Below are 25010 nucleotides of genomic sequence, written 5' to 3' on the forward strand. Positions count from 1 at the left end.
TAGGATTACAGGTGAGAGCCACTGTGCCCGGCCAGAACCACAAACTTAACTTTTCATTTTTAATACTATTCACTGCACTCTGACTTTGAACAAATTGCTTCAGTTCATTTTCTTAATAACTTCTTTATCTACCTAGAAAATGATATGCTTTGTAAACACTGGGAAAACCCAAAGGAAAAAATGTATTGCACATCCAGCATCTGGGAAATATTCTGTGTTACCAGATTTTCGTTCATTTGAAAACAGATCATAAAATCTTGTCTAGGTCAATGAACACTCTTCCACAATGTAATGTGTAGTATTCCACTGTATGAATGTACCCTAATGTACTTAATTAGTCACCTGCTCTTGGACAGGTTTGTATTGTTTTCAGTTTTTTGTTATTATAATTAACAATGTGCTTCAATTTTGAATAAATCAATTTCCTATGTAAAAAGTTGTGAGGTCCCATTAGCGATGAATAATGCAAAATAAGCCAAAAACAAAACAAAACAAAAGTTGGGAGGGGGATGAACTACATTGATTATTTTGATTATTTTTTCTAGCGAAAATAAGTTGTGTTTATTTGGCAATTGTTTTTAATCCATAAAGATATTAAAAACATTTTTTGGGAGTGAAAAAAACAAAACTTCTTGTGACTTTCAAAGGTGGAAATCTTAACTTACTCTGCCTAAGTCACATATTAAATACATAAATTAAGATATATGAACTTAATTAATTGTGATAAATTAAGATATATGAACTTAATTAATTGTGAAAGGACTTAGAAAATAATAGCCTATTTTCATCTCAGGAAGAAAAAAAGAAACTTAAAGCACATTTTTAGAAGTGTTAGAGGCTGGGTGCGTTGGCTCACACCTGTAATCCTAGCACTTTGGGAAGCTGAGGCGGAAGGATCCCTTGAGCTCAGGAGTTTGAGACCAGCCTGGGCAACATAGTGAGACTTTGTCGCTACAAAAAAATGAACAAAATTAGCTGGGCATGGTGGCATGTGCCTGAAGTCTCAGCTACTTGGGAAGCTGAGGTGGGAGGATTGCTTGAGCCCAGGAGGTCGAGGCTGCAGTGAGCTGAGATCGTACCACTGCACTCCAGTCTGGGCAACAGAGAGAGATCCTGTCTCAAAAAAACAAAACAAACAAACAAAAAAGTATTAGAGCCCTAAAGATAGAGAAAAGGAAAAAAGAAGTAATGTTAAAAGAGGCCATATTTTAATGTGTAGCTTCTTGCCTTACTTGAATAGGACCTGGATCCGCTTGCCTGCTATTAGGCATAACTTGTCCAATAGATTGTGAAGAAGTGCGTCTCTTTTTTGCTCTTTCAGTTAACCTATTATTTAAAAATGAATGAGAAGTTATTAGAACTCCCCAGAAAAGAAATGCTTTTTTTTTTTTTTTTTTGGCAGATTCTCACTCTGTCACCCGGGCTGGAGTGCAGTGTCATGATCTTGGCTCACTGCAACCTCTGTCTCCTGGGTTCAAGTGATTCTCTTGCCTCAGCCTCCCAAGTAGCTGGGATTACTGGTGTGCTCCAACATGCCCAACTAATTTTTGTATTTTTTGTAGAGACAGGGTTTTGCCTTGTTGGCAAGGCTGGTCTCGAACTCCTGAGCTAAAGTGACACACTCGCCTCGGCCTCCCAAATTGCTGGGATTACAGGCACGAGCCACCATGCCCGGCCGAAATGCCTTTGTTTTAGCTTCAAGAATGAATAAATTATGGCATGGAAGTCTACTGTTTGAACACTGAGTACCAAAATGCAATAGTGAGTCCTTACCTACCAATTGCCCTTAGGAGAGAGGTGGTAACAGGGCAGAGAACAATTAGTGCATGTTTACATCAGTGGTGACAGGCATGTTGTGGGGTTACTCCTGCTGGCCTACTTGCTCCCTTCTATCTGTTCTGAATTTGGATCTCTTAACTACCAGCTTTCTCAATTTATGAACTTACTGTCCAAGACTGACTGGCTTACAACCATTGTTACTGGTACCATGGTTTGGGGATCACCTCAAGAACAACTAGGCTCTTGCAGTCTGTAGCCTGCTGTACCTTTGGACTGACATGGACATGTCCACTTGCTCACCTCTGCAGACCACTGGCTTCACAACCTGTGGCCCAAACCAGTCTGCTAGAATCCTCTTGGGCTAATGAACCCAGTCTCCTCCCCTAGAATGACAGTAGCCTCCCTAAATTTTGAAGTGGCCTTACTGCCTTGTTGGACAAACCCTCACCATCCATCACACTGCCCTTGATTAATCAGACTCATGGACCAGTCTCTCAATCTGTATCAGAGGTTAAATCTAAAACTGGCCTAATATGCTATTTTTCTCCCAAAATATTTCACCTTGAAAGGCTATTTGACTTACGAAAGATTATTTTTTTACTATCCTTTCTCCACTTAGAGAATTTGCTATGATATAGAAATAAATATTTTGTTATACCAAGGCACATTGATACCAGAACTTAGGACATACCAACTTTTTTTCTCTTCAAAAATAAAAACATTTTTCAAAGGGTCTTTTTTTTTTAATAAGGTTTTTCAAGAAGACATTAGTGAAAATTTAAACATCTATATGGCCAAGAAAAGTTAATTTCTTCTACAGCATCCATAAGAAACACTCAGTAAATGGCCCATTATACAGCTTTAATTTCAATATATTTTCTTCAAGTTCAGTTTACATACAGACACTATGAATACGATTCTTTGAAATACCATTATACAGGAATATTGTATTATTTAAGTTTCTTCTCTGTTACAGCTCACCTCACACTGGGGTGAAAGAGATTTGAACTGAGATTTGCAGCCATCAAATTACTGTTAGTTAGATTGATGGGTGGCATTGTCACAGAACCTCCGCAATGTGGATTTTCTTTCAAGCCATTACAGTTAGTGATGGGATTGATAGGGTTTGGTGGTTCAATGGTTACAAGTTTTGTATCTGGAGACATAGGATGAACATTTTCATTTGCATCCTGTTGACCAAGTCCACCTTCATACTCTTTCTTTTTTGGTTCTGAGATATCTCCTCTTCCTCCTTTGACTTTAATAACTCTGACTTTGATCTCCTTGGGCTTTTTCTCTTTTTCTATTTCCTGGAATAGATACATCCAAAATCTGAGTCATTATAACAGTTATTTTTGTCATTAGAGTCTAACTATAATATAATTATACTAGCTGAAACAAAAACCAAAGTTCTTACCTTTCCCAAAACTGAACTACTTAGCAGTGTATTGGTATAAACTGTTTTTCTTTCATCTTTCCTGAGTTCATTTTCTTTAGAACTCTCTTTTGGCTTTATTAATGAATTGACTTTTGCTTCCTGCAGTAATTTAGCTTTCAGTTCTGGCATGAATCTGATAAAACAAGCAATATCAACGAGTAATCTTCTTATATATGCAGACGGAGTATTTTATCTTGAATAAACCATTTCATCAATTAATGTATATTTCAGCTACAGCATAAATAATGCCAATTATAATGCATGTCAAGAGATGGCCCAACATTTACCTAATAAAAATTGCTTTCTTCTAAAGATACATCTTTCGAAAATTATGCTATGGGAACCTACTATATAAAACTTTTACAAAATAGATTTATACTAATTAGATTCCTTTTGCGATGCAAACTTTACTCAGAAAAATATTGCTTTTAATTTTGATAAAGATACTGTTACTTTTAAGGAAGACTCAGACCACTTTGACCTTTTCTGTGGTTCTTCTTTTTTTTTTTTTTTTGAGACGGAGTTTCGCTCTTGTTGCCCAGGCATGAGTGCAATGGCACAATCTCATCTCGCCACAACCTCCACCTCCTGGGTTCAAGCGATTCTCCTGCCTCAGCCTCCTGAGTAGCTGGGATTACAGGCATGTGCCACCACACCCAGCTAATTTTGTATTTTTAGTAGAGACGCGGTTTCTCCATGTTGGTCAGGCGGGTCTCCAACTCCCAATCTCAGGTGATCCACCTGCCTCGTCCTCCCAAAGTTGCTGGGATTACAAGCATAAGCCACCGCACCCAGCTGTGGTTCTTTAAAGTAATAGAACTTTAAAAATGAACTAACTAACTTCTAAAATCTTACTCTAGAGAAATGTAACAGAATACATTCGTATTGGAGAGAGATTATTTTGGTTTTAGTTTGATTTCTTTCTTTTTAAAAGTTATTTTTGATTAGAAAGTCCATTCATGTGGTTCAAAGTTCAAAAGTCCATACTGAAAAGTTTCCTTCCCACCCCTTCCCTGAACTGCATAAGTCCCCTCCTTGAAGCAGCTACAGCTATCAATTTGGGAAGGTTTTAAAACATCAGCCCATGAATGAATTCTTCCCTAGTCCAGCCCACTCTTCTGAGGATTCTATAAATTGAACTCAAGGTACTTTCACCCCACAATAATAAAAGCCTAATATCTAAATGTCCAAGAAAAATAAACTTCATCTGTGTAGAAGTGATATGAAGCAACCTCTTAATTCAATAACTGGCATCTTTTCTTTTGAGACAGGGTCTCTCTCTGTTGCCCAGGCTGCAGTGCAGTGACACACTCATGGCTCACTGCAACCCTGACCTCCTGGGCTCAAGAAATCCCCTACCTCAGCCTCCATAGTAACTGGGACTACAGGTATACACCAACACACCCAGATAATTTTTGTATTTTTTGTAGAGACAGGGTTTTGCCATGTTGCCCAGGCTGGTCTTGAACTCCTACGTTCAAGCAATCCGCCTGCTTCGGCCTTCCAAAGTGCTGGGATTACAGGCATCAGCTACCATGCCCAGCTAATAACTGCCATTTTTTATCAATGGCACTTCATTTTATTTATTATTATTTTATTTATTTATTTATTATTATTTTTTGAGACAGAGTCTCGCTCTGTCACCCAGGCTGGAGTGCAGTGGCACGATCTCCGCTCACTGCAAACTCTGCCTCCTGTGTTCACACCATTCCCCTGCCTCAACCTCCTGAGTAGCTGGCATTACAGGGGCCCACCACCACACGCGACTAATTTTGTTTTTGTATTTTTAGTAGAGACAGGGTTTCACCGCGTTAGTCAGGATGGTCTTGATCTCCCGAACTCGTGATCTGCCCGCCTTGGCCTCCCAAAGTGCTAGGATTACAGGTGTGAGCCACCGAGCCAGGCATATTCTTTTATTTTTTGAGACGGAGTCTGGCTCTGTCACCCAGACTGGAGTACAGTGGTGTGATCTCGGCTCACTGCAGCCTCAGCCTCCTGGGTTCAAATGACTCTCCTGTCCCAGCCTCCTGAGTAGTTGGGACTACATGCCCACGCCCAGCTAAGTTTTCGCATTTTTAGTAGAGATGGGGTTTCACCATGTTGACCAGGCTGATCTTGAACTCCTGACCTCAGTTGATCTGCCCACCTTGGCTCCCAAAATGCTGGGATTACAGACATGAGCCGCAGCACCTTGCCAATGGCACTTAAAATATATCACCTTATTTTTTGTTTTAGAGTAAAATTCCTGAAATGCTCAAAGTTCTAGTCACCCTCAAGGATTCTCTTCGCTTTTTTCTATTTAGTCTATCTCCAATAGCAGTTCCTGGACTTTTCCATATCTGACCTTAGCTCCATCACATTTTTAACGGATGTCCATCTTTCTAACGTCATGTCCAAAGACGAGCTGAATGGTTTTACAGTTAATGAGAAACTTTTCCTGTTTCTTTCAAAGCCCAAATAGAAAATGGTGTTTTTTTAGAAATATGGCTGATTCATGAATCTAAATTGTAATACAGATTATATGCTGGGCATGTCATAGGCAATGTGGGGCACAGAAGGGCCTAAGAAGCATGGCACCTGTCTTCAGGGAACTTCCAATTTCATGGGTAGGATACAACAACAGGCACTGCAGCCGGGCGCAGTGGCTCATGCCTGTAATCCCAACACTTCGGGAGGCCAAGGCGGGTGGATCACCTGAGGTCAGGAGTTTGAGACCAGCCTGGCCAAAATGGCAAAATCCCCATCTCTACTAAAAATACAAAAATTAGCCGGGCGTGGTGGCATGTGCCTCTAATCCTAGCTACTCTGGAGCCTGAGGCAGGAGAATTGCTTGAACCCGGGAGATGGAGGTTTGTAGTCAGCCGAGATTGTGCCACTGCACTCCAGCCCGGGCAACAGAGCGAGACTTCATCTCAAAAAAAAAAAAAAAAAAAAAAAAGACAACAGGCACTGCAACAGAGAATAAGTAGAAAAAAAATCATTTGGGAAGTGCAGGCTAATTATGATAAATGAATGTCATCAGAAGAGGAAAAACCAGACTATTCTCTGAGTCAGAGTCCAAACAGGAATAAAGCTAAGAAGTATGGATTGCTTATTTAATGTTATCACTGGTCTATGATGACACTGAAACTGTAGTATGTAAAGAGCAGAGCACACTGCCTAGGACATGGTAACTGTGTAATGAATGTTAGCTGCAATTACTTTTTATTATTAGACTTTCTTTTTCTTTTTTTGAGATAGGGTCTCAACCTGTCACCCAGGCTGGAGTGCAGTGGTGCAATCTCAGCTCACTGCAACCTCCACCTCTGGGGTTTAAGCAATCCTCCCACCTGAGCCTCCCGAGTAGCTGGGACTACAAGCCTGTGCCACCACACCTTGCTAATTTTTGTATTTTTTGTAGAGACAGGGGTCTCCCTATGTTGCCCAGGCCGGTCGTGAACTCCAGGGCTCAAGCAATCTGCCTGCCTCAGCTTCGCAAAGTGCTGGGATTACAGGTGTGAGCCACTATGCCCGTCCTATTATTAGGCTTTTCATTCATGACACTTGTTAAGTCTGCTATCTTCCTAGTCAATACCTGATACAATAACTCAATAAATTTTTGTTAAACTGAATATTTGTTATATAAAAGTAACCTATACAGCAATTTTCCTGCTAGTAAAATTTCCCAATACAAAATGCTTTTAAAAAACCCACATTCACTCAAAATGCTTACTTTTCAATAAATCCATCTCTAGTAAAATACTCATGATGCAAAAGATCACTAGATGATATCCTCTCAGCAGGATCAATTTGTAAACAAGCCTAGGAAAGGAAAAAGATTTTTTTTAATGATAAGTGAGCTCTCAACAGGGCTCCATATGGTAAAAATTAAATTTATTTGACAAATTAAGAAGTAATTAATTATCCAGATCAAAAAGCCTTCTTTAAAAGATGGAATTAGACCTCAGGAATTTCTGGTAGTAAGTTCTGGCTGTTTATTTCCCTAAGGAATTTGCACTTGCAAAACATTAATATAGGTTAAATGTCCCATGATTCTAGCCAAAACAGAGGTCAGTCTGTTTCTGCTGAAATTAGCAAAAATTAATTAGCTCATTTTGATCCTTTTCTGCCCTGAGAGGTGGAAAGTTCATGGATAATCATTTGCATTTTACAGATCTAGAAGCATGATTAGTAGTTTGCCAAACACGAGTTTTAACCCATGTTGTCTGACTCCTAATCCAGCACTCTTTCTATATCATAACACCATTTTGCAAATATTCAAGTCCCTAAATCTTTCAATAACGCATTATTAAATCAGCTCTTTTCTGTTTCCCTTTCTTGGTATAGAAACAAACAAACAAAATATGGAGGGTAGTTTTGAATGTTAAGTTGTACATAATAAATCAACATGTAGTTAAATAACAATAATTATAAATGGAACACATTTCTTTAATCAAAATATTGAAGATGGGTTTTGAATAAAAAGCATCTGCTTTATAATTTTCATTCCTCCTGTGAAAGGAGGTAAAACAATAATAGTTAACTTTTTTGTAGAGACGGGAGTCTTGTTATGTTGTAAGGCTGATGAACTCTTGAGTTCAAGCGATTCTCCCACCTCAGTCTCCCAAAGTGCTGGAATTACGGAAGACAGCCACTGTTGCTTGGCCTTTTAAAATTTTTTAGAGACAGGTTCTTACTCTGTCGCCCAGGCTGGAGTGCAGTGGTGCAATTATAGCTCACTGGAGCCTTGAACTCCTTGGCTCAAGATATCCTCCTTCCTTAGCCTCTTGAGTAGCTCAGACTACAGACACACGCCACCAAGCCTGACTAGTAACTTTTATTGATGCTTACTACATACCAGACAATGCTCCAGCTTTTTCTTCCTTCCATCCCAACAACAATCCTACAAAGTAAGTATTATTATTATCCTCATTATACAGATGAGGAGACTGAGGCCCAGAGAGATCAAGTAATTTGTTTAAGATCTCATAAGTAGAGGAGCCACAATTAAAATCCAGCAAATCCAAGATAATTGTATATAATATTATGTTTCTGTTTATTTCAAAATGCATAAACTGATTCACAGAAAAAAATCTAGAGATCTGCTGTACTATAATGTGCATATAGTTAAAAATGCCAAACTGTACACTTAATAATTTTGTAAGAAGGTAGATTCCATGTTATGTGGGGTTTTTTTTACCAAAATAAAAAACATTGATTCACATAGATAAATTATTTAAGTCTATTACCTACTTAATGATGTGGCAATACCTAGGTCTTTAAGACTGCAACTAGTTGGCCAGGTGTGGTGGCTCATGCGTGTAATCCCAGCACTTTGGGAGGCCACAGGGGGTGGATCACCTGAGGTTGGGAGTTAGAGACCAGCCTGACCAACATGGAGAAACCCCATCCCCACTAAAAAAAAAAAAATACAAAATTAGCCGGGTGTGGTGGCACATGCCTGTAATCCCAGCCACTCGGAGGCTAAGGTGGGAGAATTGCTTGAACCTGGGAGACAGGAGGTTGCGGTGAGCCAAGATCACGCCATTGCACTCCAGCCTGGGCAAGAAGAGCAAAGCTCCGTCTCAAAAACAAAACAAAACAAAACAAACACACAAAAAAAACCCTGCAACTAGTTAAAAATATGTGCTCATTTTAGAATATAATGGTAATCTATCACTAAAAATAAGAAAAATGCTAAAAGGTCTAACCAAATCATAGGGGCAGACAATTAGAGGCAGTCCTTCTGTGAATATAATTCAGTAAATTTAAATATATGCCCTACTTTGGAAAATGTAAAACATGACACTTTGGGAAACAGATTGGCAGTTTCTTTAAAAATTAAACATATGCCTACCCATGACCCAGCCATTCTGTTCTTAGATATTTCTGCAGGAGGAATGAAAATACAATGTGTGTTCCACACAAAGACAAACATGAATGTTCTCATGGCAACTTTATTTGTAATAGCGAAAAATGGGAAATAACCCAAATGTCCATCAACAGGGAAAGGATTTTTTAAAATGTGGTATAGTCATATAATGAACTACTACTCTGCAAAAAAGGAACAAATTGCTGATACATACAAAAACATGAATGAATCTCTAAACCATTATGCTGAGTGGAAGAAGCCAGACATGAAAGAGTGCCTACTGTATGATTCTATTTATATAAGATTCTAGAAAATTCAAACTAATCTATGGGAATAGAAAGCAAATCAGTGGTTATCTGGGGACAGAAATGGAAGAAAATATGAATTGTAAAAGGACACAGTGAAATTTTGGAGAGTGATGGAAATGTTAGGTATCGTGTGTGTGTGTTTGTCTGTGTGTGTGTGTTAGGTATCCTGATTGTGGTGGTAGTTTCATGTGTGTATACATGCATCAAAACTCTTCAAATTGTACATTTTAAGTATGTGTAGTTTACTGCCCATAAATTATACCTCAATAACATTGTTTAGAAAATTTATATCTAGGAAAAATATGTGCCCTACATCAGATATCAAAGTGTATTTTAAAGTTACAATAATAAATCAAAGTTGTACTACTTCTAGAATAAAGAGAAAAATCAATGGAACAGAAACCCACACATGTATAAGCATTTTGTCTATGATAAATGTAGCATTCCAAATCATTGGATGATACTAGTTGTTTAAAAAAAAAGCATATTGCAAGTTTTGCAAACATATTGCAAAACTTACGACAAAAGATTAATGTGTTTTTTTTCACAAATCAATAAGATAAATATTTTAGTTGACAAATAGGTTAAGGATTCTTTTTTTCTTTTTTTATACAGGGTCTTGCTCTGTCACCCAGGATAGAGTGCGGTGCTGCAAGCACAAATCACTGCAGTCTCAAATTCCTGGGTTCAAAGGATCCTCCTGCCTCAGCCTCCCAAATAGCTAGGACTACAAGTGGGTATCACGACACCCTATGTTTAGAGACCCTTTTGTTTAGAGACAGGGTCTCACTATGTTGCCAAGGCTGGGTCTGGAACACCTGGCCTCAAGCCATCCTCATGCCTTGGCCTCCCAAAGCGCTGGGATTACATGCATAAGCCACCACGCCTGGCCTAAGGATTCTTTAAAAAAAGAAATACAAATAGACAATGAATATTAGCATAATGTTTCTCTCTCCTGTAATGATATAAATACAATTTTAAAAAAGATACCTCCCAGCTACTCAGGAGGCTGAGGCGGGACGATTGGTCAAGCTCAGGAGTTCAAGACTAGCCTGGGCAACATAGCAAGTCCTCATCTCAAATAACAATAATAATATCCAATGCTAGAGTGAGGATATAAATAAGAAAAATATTTCTGTGAAAAAAACAGCAAAATATCAAAAATTCTAAAAAGTATAAATCCTTTGGCTTACTTAATCCACTTCTAATATATATATTTTTAAAGACAGGGTCTCACTCTGTTGCCCAGGCTGGAGTGCAGTGGCACAATCACAACTCACTGCAGCCTCAACCTCCCAGGCTCAAGTGATCCTGCCACCTCAGCCTCCAAAGTAGCAGGGACTATAGGTGCATGCCACTGTGCCTGGCTAGTTTTTTATCTTTTGTAAAGACAGGGTCTCCCTATATTTCCCAAGTGGGTCTTGAATTCCTGGGCTCAAGTGATCCTCCCACCTCAGCCTTCCAAAATGCTAAGATTATAGGCATGAGCCCCTGCCCCCGGACCACTTCTAGTAATTTCTCCTAAAAAAAAAAAAAAAAACAAATGCATATAGACAAATACTAAAAAATTTTCGGCTGGATGTGGTGGCTCACGCGTGTAATCCCAGTGCTTTGGGAGGCCGAGGCAGGTGGATCACAAGGCCAGGAGTTCAAGACCAGCCTGGCCAAGATGGTGAAACCCCGTCTCTACTAAAAATACAAAAATTTGCCAGGCGTGGTGGAGTGTGCCTGTAATCTGAGCTACCTGGGAGGCTGAGGCAGAGAACTGCTTGAACCCTGGAGGCGGAGGTTGCAGTGAGCCGAGATCGTGCCACTGCACTGCAGCCTGGGTGACAGAGCAAGACTCCATCTCAAAAAAAAAAAAATTTTATTGTCACATCTTTACCAATAGCGGGGGGAAAATCGAAAATAATTCAAACGTCCAAAAATGCAAAATCAGTTAAATAAACTAATTGTATAGTCATACAATGAAATACTACGCAATCACTGAAAACTATCATGTAGTTCCATATTTATTAACATTATAGTATCTTTAAATGTACTGGTAAGTAAAAATAAACAGGTTACATAGCAATGTGTAAAGTAAGACACCTTTTTAAAAGCATAAATTTCTATGCATCTACTTGGTTGGGAAAACTTTAGAAGTTTGTAAACCAAATTGATAATAGTAATTTTTTTCTGGATCATGTGAATTGGGAAAATCTGAACCTCTCCTTTTTGTTTACTGTGTATTTTATATTTTTTCTATAATTATGTATTTTTTATATTAAGTTGGTGCAAAAGTAATTGTGGTTCTTGCTACTACTTTCAAAATAAAAATAAATAAATAAATTTTGTACTAAATATGTTGGTATATGTATTACCTAGTTTAAATAAAACTTATGCTTTTATTTTTATTTATTTTTGAGATGGAGTTTCGCTCTGTCACCCAGGCTGGAGTGCAGTGGTGCGATCTCAGCTCACTGCAACCTCCGCCTCCCAGGTTCAAGTGATTCTCCTGTCTCAGCCTCCCAAGTAGCTGAGACTACAGGTGCACACCACCACGCCCGGCTAATTTTTGTATTTTTAGTAGAGACAGGGTTTCATCATGTTGGTCTGGCTCGTCTTGAACTCCTGACCTCAGGTGATCCACCCGCCTCAGGTGATCCACCCGCCTCAGCCTCCCAAAGTGCTGGGATTATAGGCACGAGCCACTGCACCTAGCCATTTTAAATAAAATTTAAATTTTGACCGGGCACAGTTCCTTATGCCTGTGATCCCAATACTTTCAGAGGCCAAGGAGGAAGGATCACTAGAGGATAGGAGTTCGAGGTTGCAGTGAGCAACGATCACACCATTGCACTCCAGCCTGGGCAACAGGATGAGACTGTAAAAAATAATTAACTAATTTTTTTTAAATGGGAACTGGCACTGTGGCACATGTGTGTAATCCCAACACTTTGGGAGACTGAGGCAAGTCAATAGTTTGTGCCCAGGAGTTTGAGACCAACTCTATCGCTACAAAAAATACAAAAATTATCTGGGCATGTTGGCATGTACATGTAGTCCAGGCTACTCGGGAGGCTGAGTTGGGAGGATCAACTGAGCTCAGGAAGTCGGAACTGCAGTGAGCCGAGGTGACACCACTGCATTCTGACCTGGGTGAAAGAGTGAGACCCTGTTTACAAAAACAAAACAGAACAAAAACAAATAAAGGCCAGGCGCGGTGGGTCACGCCTGTGATCCCAGCACTTTGGGAGGCCGAGGTGGGAGGATCACCTGAGGTCAGGACTTCGAGACCAGTCTGACCGACATGGAGAAATCTCGTCTCTACTAAAAATACAAAATTAGCCGGGCGTGGTGGCGCATGCATGTAATCCCAGCTACTCGGGAGGCTGAGGCAGGAAAATCGCTTGAACCCGGGAGGCAGAGGTTGTGGTGAGCTGAGATCGCGCCATTGCACTCCACCCTGGGCAACAAGAGCAAAACTCCGTCTCAAAAAAAAAACAAAAACAAAAATAATAAATAATAGATAAGAATTTAAATTTTAAAATAATAAAAAGGAGCTATATAATGTTTTTATTTTCTCCAGGTCAAGACGGATTTTGGCCTTGGTGTATCTTCAAACATTAAAACTACAGCTGCTGAGGTCCTGTAGATATTTTAGTACAAAAAATAGGTCCCTAACTCGGCTAAGCTAAATGTTAAAAGGTAGTGATAAATATAGTAAGTCCTTAGAATTTCTCCAGTTTTTTGTTTGTTGTTGTTTTGAGACGGAGTCTCTCTCTGTCACCCACGCTGGAGTACAATGGCCCGATTTTGGCTCACTGCAACCTCGGCCTCCCAGGTTCAAGCGATTCTCCTGCCTCAGCCTCCTGGGTAACTGGGACTACCAGCACGTGCCACCATGCCCAGCTAACTTTTTGTATTTTTAGTAGAGACGGGGTTTCACCATGTTGGCCAGGATGGTCTTGATCTCCTGACCTCGTGATCCGCCCTTCTCAGCGTCCCAAAGTGCTGGGATTACACACATGAGCCACCCTGCCTGGCGCATTTCTTCAGTTTATACCTAATTATCATTAAAATAGAGATAAATTAAATATAATGAACATAATTATCTTAGGGGGCATTCAGCTCTGAGAGTCTATGAATTTTAATTTCTCTGTACTAAAGACATAATTTTCTACAGATTACATTACTTTAGGAATCCTTTTGGAATTTCATTAAAGTGATAATTAAAAACTGTATTATAATTTATGCAAATTTCTCAGATATAAATTCTTAATTTCTCAACATACATGAACTGCCTGGGTGCGGTGACTCATGCCTGTAATCCCAGCACTTTGGGAGGCCGAGGTGGGCGGATCACCTAAGCTCAGGAGTTCAAGAGCAGCCTGGCCAACCACAGCCAACATGGTGAAACCCCGTCTCTACTGAAAATACAAAAATTAGCCGGGCATGGTGGCAGGCGCCTGTAATCCCAACTACTCGGAAGGCTGAGGCAGGAGAATCTCTTGACCTAGGAGGCAGAGGTTGCAGTGAGCCGAGATCACTCCACTGCACTACAGCCTGGGCGACAGAGCAAGACTCTGTCTCCGGGGAAGGAAAAAAAAAAAAACATACATGAACTATATCTGCCAACAATCCATTAAGCTTTGGATATTTTTTTCTTGCATTTTTGGGGTGTTGAACTTGAGGAAGAACTACCCCAGCAAAAATGGGGCTCTTGGAAAAGATATTCTGCAAGTGAGGTGACAAATTGCCTGAAAAGAGAAAAAATGTATATTTAAAAAACAGAGAAATAGTCTATAATCAAAATAATCAAATTGCTATGTGATCTATGTTAGATTACTAAAAACTGATACAAGGAAGAATGTGAATTATGTCTTTTAATTTTTTGAAGTTAAATAAAAACTATCTGAATATGTCATAAAAAACTGAGGTTTCGTCAGTTATCTGCTGATAGCCCACAGGCAACAGAAGATGTAAAACCACCAGGTTTATTTGCTTTTCCCAAACTATAAGACATAATATGTAATGCTATCAGAAAATGCACATTCCAACTTTTATGCATTTCCATATGGGTATCCAAATGATTTTACTATTAAGTGTTCATCAGCAAAATACATTGAAACCTTACTCAAAACAGCTAAAATATTAAAGGTATGTAGAAATCAAAATATTGCAAAAAAAGAAACAAGGCTAGAGAGTAGTAGCAGAATGGAAAGAACTATAAATATGAGTGGAGGGAACTAAGTTCTAGCAGTTTTGCTATAACTAGTTCTGTGACCTTGGGTAAATCTCTTCCTTTCTTGTGCTTGGTTTTCTCACCTGTGAAATGATAGGATTAAACCCCACCATCTAAGGTTCCTTCTAATATTAATCTCTTAACCAGAACTTCTTAAAAGACACAAAAATGTGAGGTGTCTTAAGGCTCTAAACTATTTCTTAAATCAGTAATTATCCAGATTTCACTGTTTTTAGAATTGTTCATAGTATCTTCCTCATAATCCTGTAATTACAAATTTATGCATATCTTCCCCACCACACAAAGAGCTCCTCAAGCTCCTCATCCACAAATAATAAAAAACAAATCTTGGCCAGCCATGGTGGCTCACGCCTGTAATCCCAGCACTTTGGGAGGCCGAGTCGGGCAACATGGCAAAACCGCGGCTGCACTAAAAATGCAAAAATTAGCCGGGCATGATGGCACGTGCCTGTAGTCCCAGCCACTCAGCCTGAGCCCAGGAAGTCAAGGCTACAGTGAGCCATGATTGCACCACTGCACTCCAGCCCAGGTGACAAAGTGAGACCCTGTCTCAAAAAAATTAAAATTTAGCCGGGCGCGGTGGCTCATGCCTGTATTCCCAGCACTTTGCGAGGCCCAGGCGGGTGGATCACAAGGTCAGGAAATCGAGACCATCCTGACTAACACAGTGAAACCCCGTCTCTGCTAAAAATACAAAAAAAAGCCAGGTGTGGTGGCAGGCACCTGTAGTCCCAGCTACTCGGGAGGCTGAGGCAGGAGAATGGCGTGAACCCAGGAGGCAGAGCTTGCAGTGAGCTGAGATCGCACCCCTGCACTCCAGCCTGGGCGACAGAGCGAGACTCCCTCTCAAAAAAAAAAAAAAAAAAAATTAAATTTAAAATTTAAAAAACCCACAAATCTTGAAATAGCACATTCAAGGCTAACTATCATAATGTTTTGGTGGCCAAAGCAGATCATCAAATAATTAAACTCTCATCAAACTTTTTTTTTTTTTTTTTTTGAGACTAAGTCTCGTTCTGTTGCCCAGGCTGGAGTGCAGTGGCGTGATCGTGGCTCACTGCAACCTCTGCCTCCTGGGTTCAAGCGATTCTCATGTCTCAGCCTCCTGAGTAACTGGGATTACAGGCACTCGTCACCACACCTGGCTAATTTTTTTTGTATTTTTAGTAGAGATGGGGTTTCACTATGTTGGTCAGGTTGGTCTCCAACTCCTGATCTCAGGTGCTCCGCCTGCCTTGGCTTCCCAAAGTGCAGGGATTACAGGTGTGAGCCACCATGCCCAGCCTTCATCAAATATGTTCTTGAATAAGTTATTTAGCTATCTGGCTGTCTATTATTGTTTTCTTTAAAAAGAAGGGTGGTTTCTGAGTAAATAATTACTTTTCTATTTCCAAGTGCTTTAAAAAAGCATCTGACTCAACTCTACTATTTAAAGTCCTTATATAGAGGTACAGATATTTGTAGAAGCCTAATTTAAAAACAACTTTTAGACAAATTAAAGTACATTCCTATTGTACTATTTTTCTTAGCATCAACCATCAACATATGGCTTAGCTATTTGCATCCTAGCAAAGAAAATATTATTTGCAAAAGCAGAGAATTTTCTGCCTTCTTTATCAGCCCAAGGAACCCATCTGCTGCCATCTATCAAAACAATATGCTTTCCCTGTACTTACACAGAAAAGCTAAATTTGAAAATCAAGCAGAATTGATCTGGCAATATTTATTTTAGACATGTAACTCATGCTATTTCAGTAATACCTACCCACTTCCAAAACAATTTTATGGAGTAAATCCAAATCAGAACTACTAGGAAGATAGGGATTTCCAGTGGCCATCTCAATGATCATACAGCCCAAAGCCCAGATATCCACAGGTCTGAAACAGATCAGGGAAAAAAAAATCATTTTTTCATGTAGAAATTTATAAATATATTCTTAAAAATATGTTTAAAGAAGGCCAAGGCTAAAGAAACAAGTAGTATCATTTTTAAGTTTTGTTTTGTTTTTTTTCGAGACCGAGTCTTGCTCTGTCACCCAGGCTGGAGTGCAAGTGCTGCAATCTCAGCTCACTGCAACCTCCGGGTTTAAGCAATTCTCCTGCCTCAGCCTCCCAAGTAGCTGGGATTAGAGGCGTGTGCCACCACATGTGGCTAATTTTTGTATTTTTAGTAGAGATGGGGTTTCACCATGTTGGCCAGGCTGGTCTCAAACTCCTGACCTCGTGATCTGCCCGCCTCAGCCTCCCAAAGTGCTGGGATTACAGGTGTGAGCCATCATGCCTGGCCCATTTGTAAGTTTTTATTGTAGATCATATACCGACTTCATAAGAATTGGTAATTGCTATATTGGTGAGGCTATAGGAAAGGAATAGTCCTAAGTACTGTTCTGGGAGTGTAAACTTATATGACTTCTTTGGCGGAAAAATTGGCAAAAGCCACCAAAATTTAAATTGTATATATTTTTGATTGTACAATTTTATTCCTAGGAATTTATCCTAAGATATACTCACATGTGTGCACAAATATAAATTATATGAGAATTTCACTGCAGCACTGTTCGTAGAAGAAAAAGATTGGAAACAACCTAGACCTCCACCTATAAGGGAATGGCTAAGAAAATTTTTGTACAACCCCACAATAAAATATTATTCATCTGTTAAAAATGATGAGGTCTGGCCGGGCACTGTGGCTCACGCCTGTAATCCCAGCACTTTGGGAGGCCGAGGCAGGCAGATCACAAGGTCAGGAGTTCGAGACCAGCCTGACCAACATGGAAAAACCCCGTCTCTACTAAAAATACAAAATTAGCCGGGCGTGGTGGCACATGCCTGTAATCCCAGTTACTCAGGAGGCTGAGGCAGGAAAATCACCTGAACCCGGGAGGTGGAGGTTGTGGTGAGCCGAGATCGTGCCATTGCACTCTAGCCTGGGCAACAAGAGCAAAACTCCGTCTCAAAAAAAAAAAAAAAAAAAAAAAAAATTGATGAGGTAGGTCTATCTATATGTGCTGAAATGGAATGATCTCCAAGATAAATTGTCAAGTGAAAAAAGCAACATTAATGAAAGAAATCAAAGATCTAAATAAATGGAGAGATACTCCATGTTCATCAATAGGAAGACTCAATATTGTCAAGATGTCAGTTCTTCCAAGCTTTATGTAGAGTCAATACAATCCCAGACAAAATCCCAGTAAATTAAAAATTGATAATTATGTGAGGTAACACACATATGTAAATTAGCCAAATTTAGTCATTTCACAATGTATATATACCTCAAAACATCATGCTGTACACAATAAATACATACAATTTAATCTGTAAATTTTAAAAAATCCTAGGAAATTGTTTTGTAGATATTGACAATTGATTGCAAAGTTTATATGGAGAGGCAATAGACCCAGAATAGCCAACACAATTTGAAAAAGAACAAAGACTGACACTACTTGACTTCAAGATGTTTTATACAACAAGCAAGATAGTATGGTATTGGTGAAAGAATAGATAAATAGATCAAGGGAACAGAATAAAGAACCCAGAAATAGACTTGCACAAATATGCTCAACTGATTTTTGACAAAGGAACAGAGGCAATTGAATAATAAAATAAAATAAAGACAGTCTTTTCAACAAATAGTGCTGGAACATACAAAAAACTGAATCTAGACACAGACCTTATCCCTTCCACAAAAATTAACTCAAGATGGATGATAGACCTAAATATAAAATGCAAAACTGTAAAACCTCTAGACAATCACATAGGAAAAAATCTAGATGGCCTTAGGTTTGGTAATGAGTTTTTAGATACAACACCAAAAGTATAATTCACAAAAGAAAAAATTGATAGGTAGAACTTCACTAAAACTAAACTTTTCTGCTCCATGAGAGATACTGTTAAGCAAATGAAAAGACAAGCCACAAACTGCGAGAAAATATTTGCAAAATAATAAAGAACTTGTATCCAAAATACATAAAACTCTTAAAATCCAATAAGAAAATAACCCAATTAAAAAATGGGCAAAATATAAGAATACACATTTCACCAAAGAAAATATACAGATGGCAAACAGGCATATTAACAGATGCCCAGTATCATATGTCATCAGACAATTGCAAATTAAAACAACGAGATACCACTACACACCTATTAGAATGCCTAAAATCCAAAATACTGACAACATCAAATGCAGGTGAGGATGGCAAACAACAGGTACTCTCATTCATTGCTGGTAGAAACACAAAATTATACAGTCACTTTGGAGGACAATTTGACAGCTTCTTACAAAGCTAAACATAGTCTTACCATACGACCCAGCAATTGCTCTCCTTGGGATTTACCCAAGTGAGTAGAACACTTCTGTCCACATAAAAACCTGGACACGAATGCTTATAACAGCTTGCTTCATAATTGCCAACACATGGAAGCAATAAAGATGTCCTTCAATAGGTGAGTGGATAAACAAACTGTGGTACATACATACAATGGAATATTATTTAGCAATAAAAGAGAAGTGAGCTGTCAAGACACCAAAAAAAAGGAGGAACCTTAAATATATATTGCTAGGTCAAAGAAGCCAGTCTGAAAAAGCTACATACTATGTGATTCCAACTATATGATATTCTGGAAAAGCCTAAAGTATAGTAACAGTAAAAAGACCAATGACTGCCAGGAGTTCTGGGAGAGGGACGGAAGAATAAAAATGAAGCACAGAAGATTTTTAGGACCATAAAATTATTCTGTATGATACTATAATGATGGATACATGACATTATACATTTATCAAAACCCAGGAAATACAACACAGAGTAAACTCTAAACTATGGAATTTAGTTAATAATGTTTCAATATTGGTACATCAATTGTAACAAATGTACCACACTAATACAAGATGTTAGTAATAGAGAAATGTGTGGAGTAGGGTGGAGGGGACATAAGGAAACTACACTTTCTGTTCAATTCTTCTGGAGCCTAAAACTGGTCTAAAAGTCCCTGAATATAAACAAATAAAAAGTGGCAGGGCTTGGTGGCTCATGCCTGTAGTCCCAGCTGCTTTGGAGGCTGAGGCAGGAGGATCACTTGAGCCTGGGAAATCAAAGCTGCAGTGAGCCATGAGTACGCCACTGTACTTCAGCCTGTGAAACAGAATGAGACACTGTCTCATAAGTAAATAAAGAAGAGTGGGGAGGGAAACCAAGATTCTATACTATGTATATAGTATGTTCCTATTTCTGTTCAAAAGGAAGGAGATGGAGAAGTATGTGTATGCATGTGTGTATACTGCTAGATAATGACCTAAGAAATAATGGAATTAATTATAGTACATACAGTTTTTCAGATCTACATTATAACCATAGATGATATAATAGTAACTTATAAGCTTGCTTATTTCACAAGTTTTAAGAATTTAATGAATATTAATAAGTTTTAGTGAGAATAAATAAAATTAAGACCAAGTTTTGGATCTTTTGGTGAATACACATATGTGTATGTTAAGCTTTGTTATTTAATAACAGTTTTCCAGAGAGATTGTACAAGTTTACATTTCCCCACCAGTGTTATGTGAGTTCTAACTGCTCCACTTACACTGGTATTTACTGTCTTTTTTTCAATTTAACCATTCTGGTGGTTATACAGTGGTACCACCTTGTGATATAAGTTTGCATCTTTCTGATGTCTAATAAAGGTATGACCTTTTGCATTTAAAAAAAACTCTCAAGCTTTAAGTTAATTGTTGTTATTATTATTATTATTATTATTGTTATTATTATTATTATTTTTTTGAGATGGAGTCTCGCTCTGTCACCCAGGCTGGAGTGCAGTGGCGCGATCTCGGCTGACTGCAAGCTCCGCCTCCCAGGTTCATGCCATTCTCCTGCCTCAGCCTCCCGAGTAGCTGGGACTACAGGCGCCCGTCACCACGCCCGGCTTTTTTTTTTTTTTTTGTATTTTTAGCAGAGACGGGGTTTCACCGCGTTAGCCAGGATGGTCTCGATATCCTGACCTCATGATCCGCACGCCTCGGCCTCCCAAAGTGCTGGGATTACAGGCGTGAGCCACTGCACCCTGCCAAAGGTAATTATTTTTAAGTACTCTCTCCACAGAATGCAATTTCTATGCACCTCCTCCACTACCAAAAGAGACACTAAAAATATTCCTACACAAAGCAGTTCACTTTTCCCCAGCTTGACCTGAAATTTCACAGTACAATTTAGTAAGGTAAGCCATTATCTGCAGAAATTTAAAGCATTATCTAGGCAGGCCTTTCAAAGAGCAATAGAAGACAGACCATGTCTAGTTAATTATCACTGCAGCAGTAATCTTAAAGGGATCCCCTATTTTCTGAAATACAAGCAAGTCCTAGTTAGCTATAGAGAAAACCTCTCCTCTTCACTTCAACCACAACATTTTGCAGAAAAAGAGCTGTCCAATAGAAAAAACGAAAACAAAATTAACCTACTAAGGAAAGTAAAGGTATTAGACTCGAGCCTTGATCAGGAAAAGTAGATCCAAAAAAGCTTAGGTCTAACATGCAGGGGTAAGGGAGGATTAAAAAAAACAAACAGAGGTATGAACTTCTAGCATGACACAGTGAAGAGATCACCTGACTTACTCTTTTATTAGTTTATCACTGAAACTAGTAAATTTTTTTTTTTTTAAGATGGAGTTTCACTCTTGTTGCCCAGGCTGGAGTGCAGTGGCACAGTCTCAGCTCACTGCAACCTCCACCTCCTGGGTTCAAGCGATTCTCCTGCCTCAGAATTATTTTTTTAAACACAAATACTTAAAGCGTGTGTGTATATATATACATATATATATATGTATATATATACACACACATAGTCCTTATAGTCCTGAGGCTAAGCATAAAATGAAGATTTATTTATCCTCTAAAAACTATGCAATTCAGTATAAGAAAGATGAGTCTGTGATACTTGAACCAAGACAACTTTTTCCTTCCCCACTCTGCCTGGTGAGGCAAAGACTCCACTAAAGGGCTCCCTCTTCCTCCAGCTCCCAGTTGAAGAGCTTTCTTCCCAGGAGGAGTGGAACTTCACCATTTCTCATTATTCTCCCAGCTGCCTGTTGCTGAGGCTAAGTTCTGGGTGATTAGTGTCAAGAGGAGGGAGACACTCTTCCAACCAGCCCCTGTTCATGGAACAATGGTTCTACCTTGAATGCAGTGCAGAGAATACTGGGGCCCAAATTGCACTTGCCTCACCCATAAGGCAGAGGTTTCATGCCAGGAGAAGCAAGCTGAGGGGACCTCAGGTTGCTGCTCTCCATATCTCACTAAGTAGTCACCTCTTAAGAGCAACAGTATAACTTAGAGAGAAAATTGCCATGAATTCAACCCAGATCCAGAAACTGGGCTCAGAGATTTTGCCTGGGGGAAGAACCAAGCCATAAATTAGATGGCTCCTAATCCCTTTCAAAGGAATTGACATCATTTGCAACAGAGTGTAGAGAAGTTCCAGCCTAAAGGTATTCTCAACCACAGTACAGAATGTGGTGAAAGACAACTGGGTGGAGATTTATCAATTTAATGAACCTGCAGTCTAGCGTATAGGCCAGCTAGCTTGTGGGAAAGAACCATGGAATAACACAGTTAGGAGATGCTTTCCTGGGGCCAGGACAAATATTAAATATTGAGCACAGAAACTACTCCTTCAAAGGAGCCACAATTTGATTGGAACAGTTTGTAGAGCTATTTAAGCCCCAAGGCAATGTTGAAAATAATAGAGCACAAAGCTATCAATGAGTGGAGTTTAACAGCTAGGAGTAGCCAGGGAAAGAAAGGAAGATAAACCTATCAATACCACTGTCATCTCAGAGTGACTGTGAGCCTACCCAAAGCTGTGCCTCCCTGAGGAGCAACTAAAGAGGTTTAATACTGTGTGTGTGGGTTGGGGGGCTGGGGGTATTGGCTCCATGAAAATAATTTAGCCAGTCGCCATGATACAAACAAGCAAATAACAGTAACAAGTCCCAGAAGGAGGGGTCCCATACCCAGAGTTCCCACAGTATGTTATCTAAAATGTTCAAGTTCCAACAAAAATTACACAGCATGCAAAGAAATCTATGAGAGATGACCCATACACCAGAAAAACTGCAGGCAACCCAAACTGCCTATATGAGTAACTACATGTTGGATTTAGCAGAAAAATATTTCAAAATAACAATTATGAATATGTTCACAGAACTAAAGGAAAGCATGATTAAAGAAGTAAAGAAAGGTATAATGACAGTGTCACATCAAATATTAACAGAATATCAATCAAGAGATATAAATTACATGTATATATGTATAAAGAAGAACCAAGTGGAAACTCTGGAGTTGAAAAGTACAATAAGTGAAATTTAAAAATTCATGAGAGGAAATCAACAGTAGATTTAAACAGGCAGAAAAAATAATTCATGAACTTGAAGACAAGACCAATAGAAATTATGTAAGCTGAAGGATAGAAGGTAAAAGGAATGAAAAAAATAACAGAGCCTCAGAGAAATGTGAAACACCAAAATATGTATACTGGGAATACAAAAATGAGTGGGGAGAATAGAAAAATATTTTATAAAATAATGGAGAAAAACTGCCCACATTTATTGCAAAACAATAATCCACAAATACAGGAAGCTCAACAAACTCCAAGAACAATAAGCACAAAGAGATCCACAAACTAACACATCATACACAACGAAAATCTTGAAAGCAGCATGAGAAAAACAAATCATCACTTACAAGAGAACTTTGGTAAGATTTACAAGAGAACTTTGGTAAGATTAACAACAGACTTCTTAATAGAAACAATGGAGACCAGTAGATAGTGGTACAACAATTAAAAGTGCTCAAAAAAGACCTCTCAACAAAAACGCCTATATCTAGCAAAGATATCTTTCAAAAATGAAGGTGAAAGTAAGACTTTCCAAAATAAACAAAAACTCAGAGAATTTGTTGCTAACCAATCCACCTCACAAGAAATACTGAAGGAAGTTCTTAAGAGTGAAAGCAAGTGACCCCAGACAGTAAAAATCCACAGGAAGGCCAGGTACAGTTCCTCATACCTGTAATCCCAGCACATTTGAGGGCTGAGGTGGGAAGATTGCTTGAGGCCAGGAGTTCAAGACCAGCCTAGGCAATATAGTGAGACTTTGTCTCTACAAAAAAATAAATTAGCTGGGTGTGGTGGCACATGCCTGTAGTCCCAACTATTTGGGAGGCTGAAGCAGGAGGATTGATTGAGCCCAGAAGGTTGAGGCTGCAGTGAGTCACGATCACTCCACTGCACTCCAGCCTGGTAACAGAGTGAGATCCTGTCTCAAAAAAATAAAAAATCTACATGAAAAAACAAAGAGCACTGGTAAAGGTAATTATGTAATTATAAAAGGCAATATAAATGCAGAATTTTCTCTTTTCTTCTGTTAATTAATTTAATTTAATTTAATTTTTTATTTTATTTATTTACTTATTTTTTGAGATGGAGTCTCGCTCTGTCGCCCAGGCTGGAGTGCAGTGGTGCAATCTCAGCTCACTGCAAGCTCCGCCTCTTGGGTTCACGCCATTCTCCTGCCTCAGCCTCCAGAGTAGCTGGGATTACAGGCACCCGCCACTACGCCCGGCTAATTTTTTGTATTTTTAGTAGAGATGGGGTTTCACCATGTTAGCCAGGATGGTCTCCATCTCCTGATCTCGTGATCCACCCACCTCGGCCTCCCAAAGTGCTGGGATTACAGGCATGAGCCACCACGCTGTTAATCAATTTTAAAAAGCAATTATACGAGGGGACTTCAAAAAGTTCATGATAATGGAATTAAAAGATAAAAATTAAAATATAAGCTTTATTCTCATTAGCTGGGCATGGTGGCACACACCTGTAATCCCAGCTATTTGGGAGGCTGAGGCAGGAGAATTGCTTGAGTCTGGAAGGTGGAGATTGCAGTGAGGTGAGATCGCGCCACTGCACTCCAGTCTGGGCAACAGAGTGAGACCCTGTCTCAAAAAAAAAATTAATAATAATAATAATGATACTCTAAGAAAAAATAAAAATATAAACTTTATTCTCAGTGTAAGATCCATAAGGTTCAAGATACTTTTGTAAGCAGTGATACAAGCCATTTAGTATGTCCCTAAAGAACTGAGTGTCTTGGGAATTTAACCATATCAATGTAGTCCTTTTTACATCATTAACTGAAGAAAAATGGGTGCCCTTTATAGATTTTTTAAGATTAGGAAAAAAAAGAATGAGGAGGAACTAAATCAGGACTTTAAGGTAGATGCCTAATAATTTCCCACCAAAATGTTTATAAAATTGCCCTTGTTTGATGAGAGAAATGAGCTGGAGCATGGTCATGGTGGAGATGGACACTCTGGTGAAGCTTTCCCAGACGTTTATT

General features: G+C 39.1%; 1 protein-coding gene across 6 annotated transcripts in view; it reads right to left on the reverse strand.

Moving 5' to 3' along the window:
- Positions 1 to 25010, reverse strand: part of CDKL3 (cyclin dependent kinase like 3) — a 138606-nt gene that overhangs the window by 72926 nt on the left and 40670 nt on the right. For all 6 annotated transcript variants that reach the window (XM_063705904.1, XM_063705903.1, XM_063705902.1 and 3 more), the window contains 6 exons: positions 16390 to 16502; positions 13979 to 14118; positions 6930 to 7018; positions 3197 to 3350; positions 2761 to 3089; positions 1233 to 1326 (listed from right to left, as the gene is read on the reverse strand). In XM_063705904.1, the coding sequence (XP_063561974.1) occupies positions 1233 to 1326; positions 2761 to 3089; positions 3197 to 3350; positions 6930 to 7018; positions 13979 to 14118; positions 16390 to 16474 (891 nt within the window). In that variant the 5' untranslated portion in view covers positions 16475 to 16502. The remainder of the gene's footprint in view (positions 1 to 1232; positions 1327 to 2760; positions 3090 to 3196; positions 3351 to 6929; positions 7019 to 13978; positions 14119 to 16389; positions 16503 to 25010) is intronic.

This window comes from Gorilla gorilla, chromosome 4 (genome assembly GCF_029281585.2).
Source record: "Gorilla gorilla gorilla isolate KB3781 chromosome 4, NHGRI_mGorGor1-v2.1_pri, whole genome shotgun sequence".
NCBI lineage: Eukaryota > Metazoa > Chordata > Mammalia > Primates > Hominidae > Gorilla > Gorilla gorilla.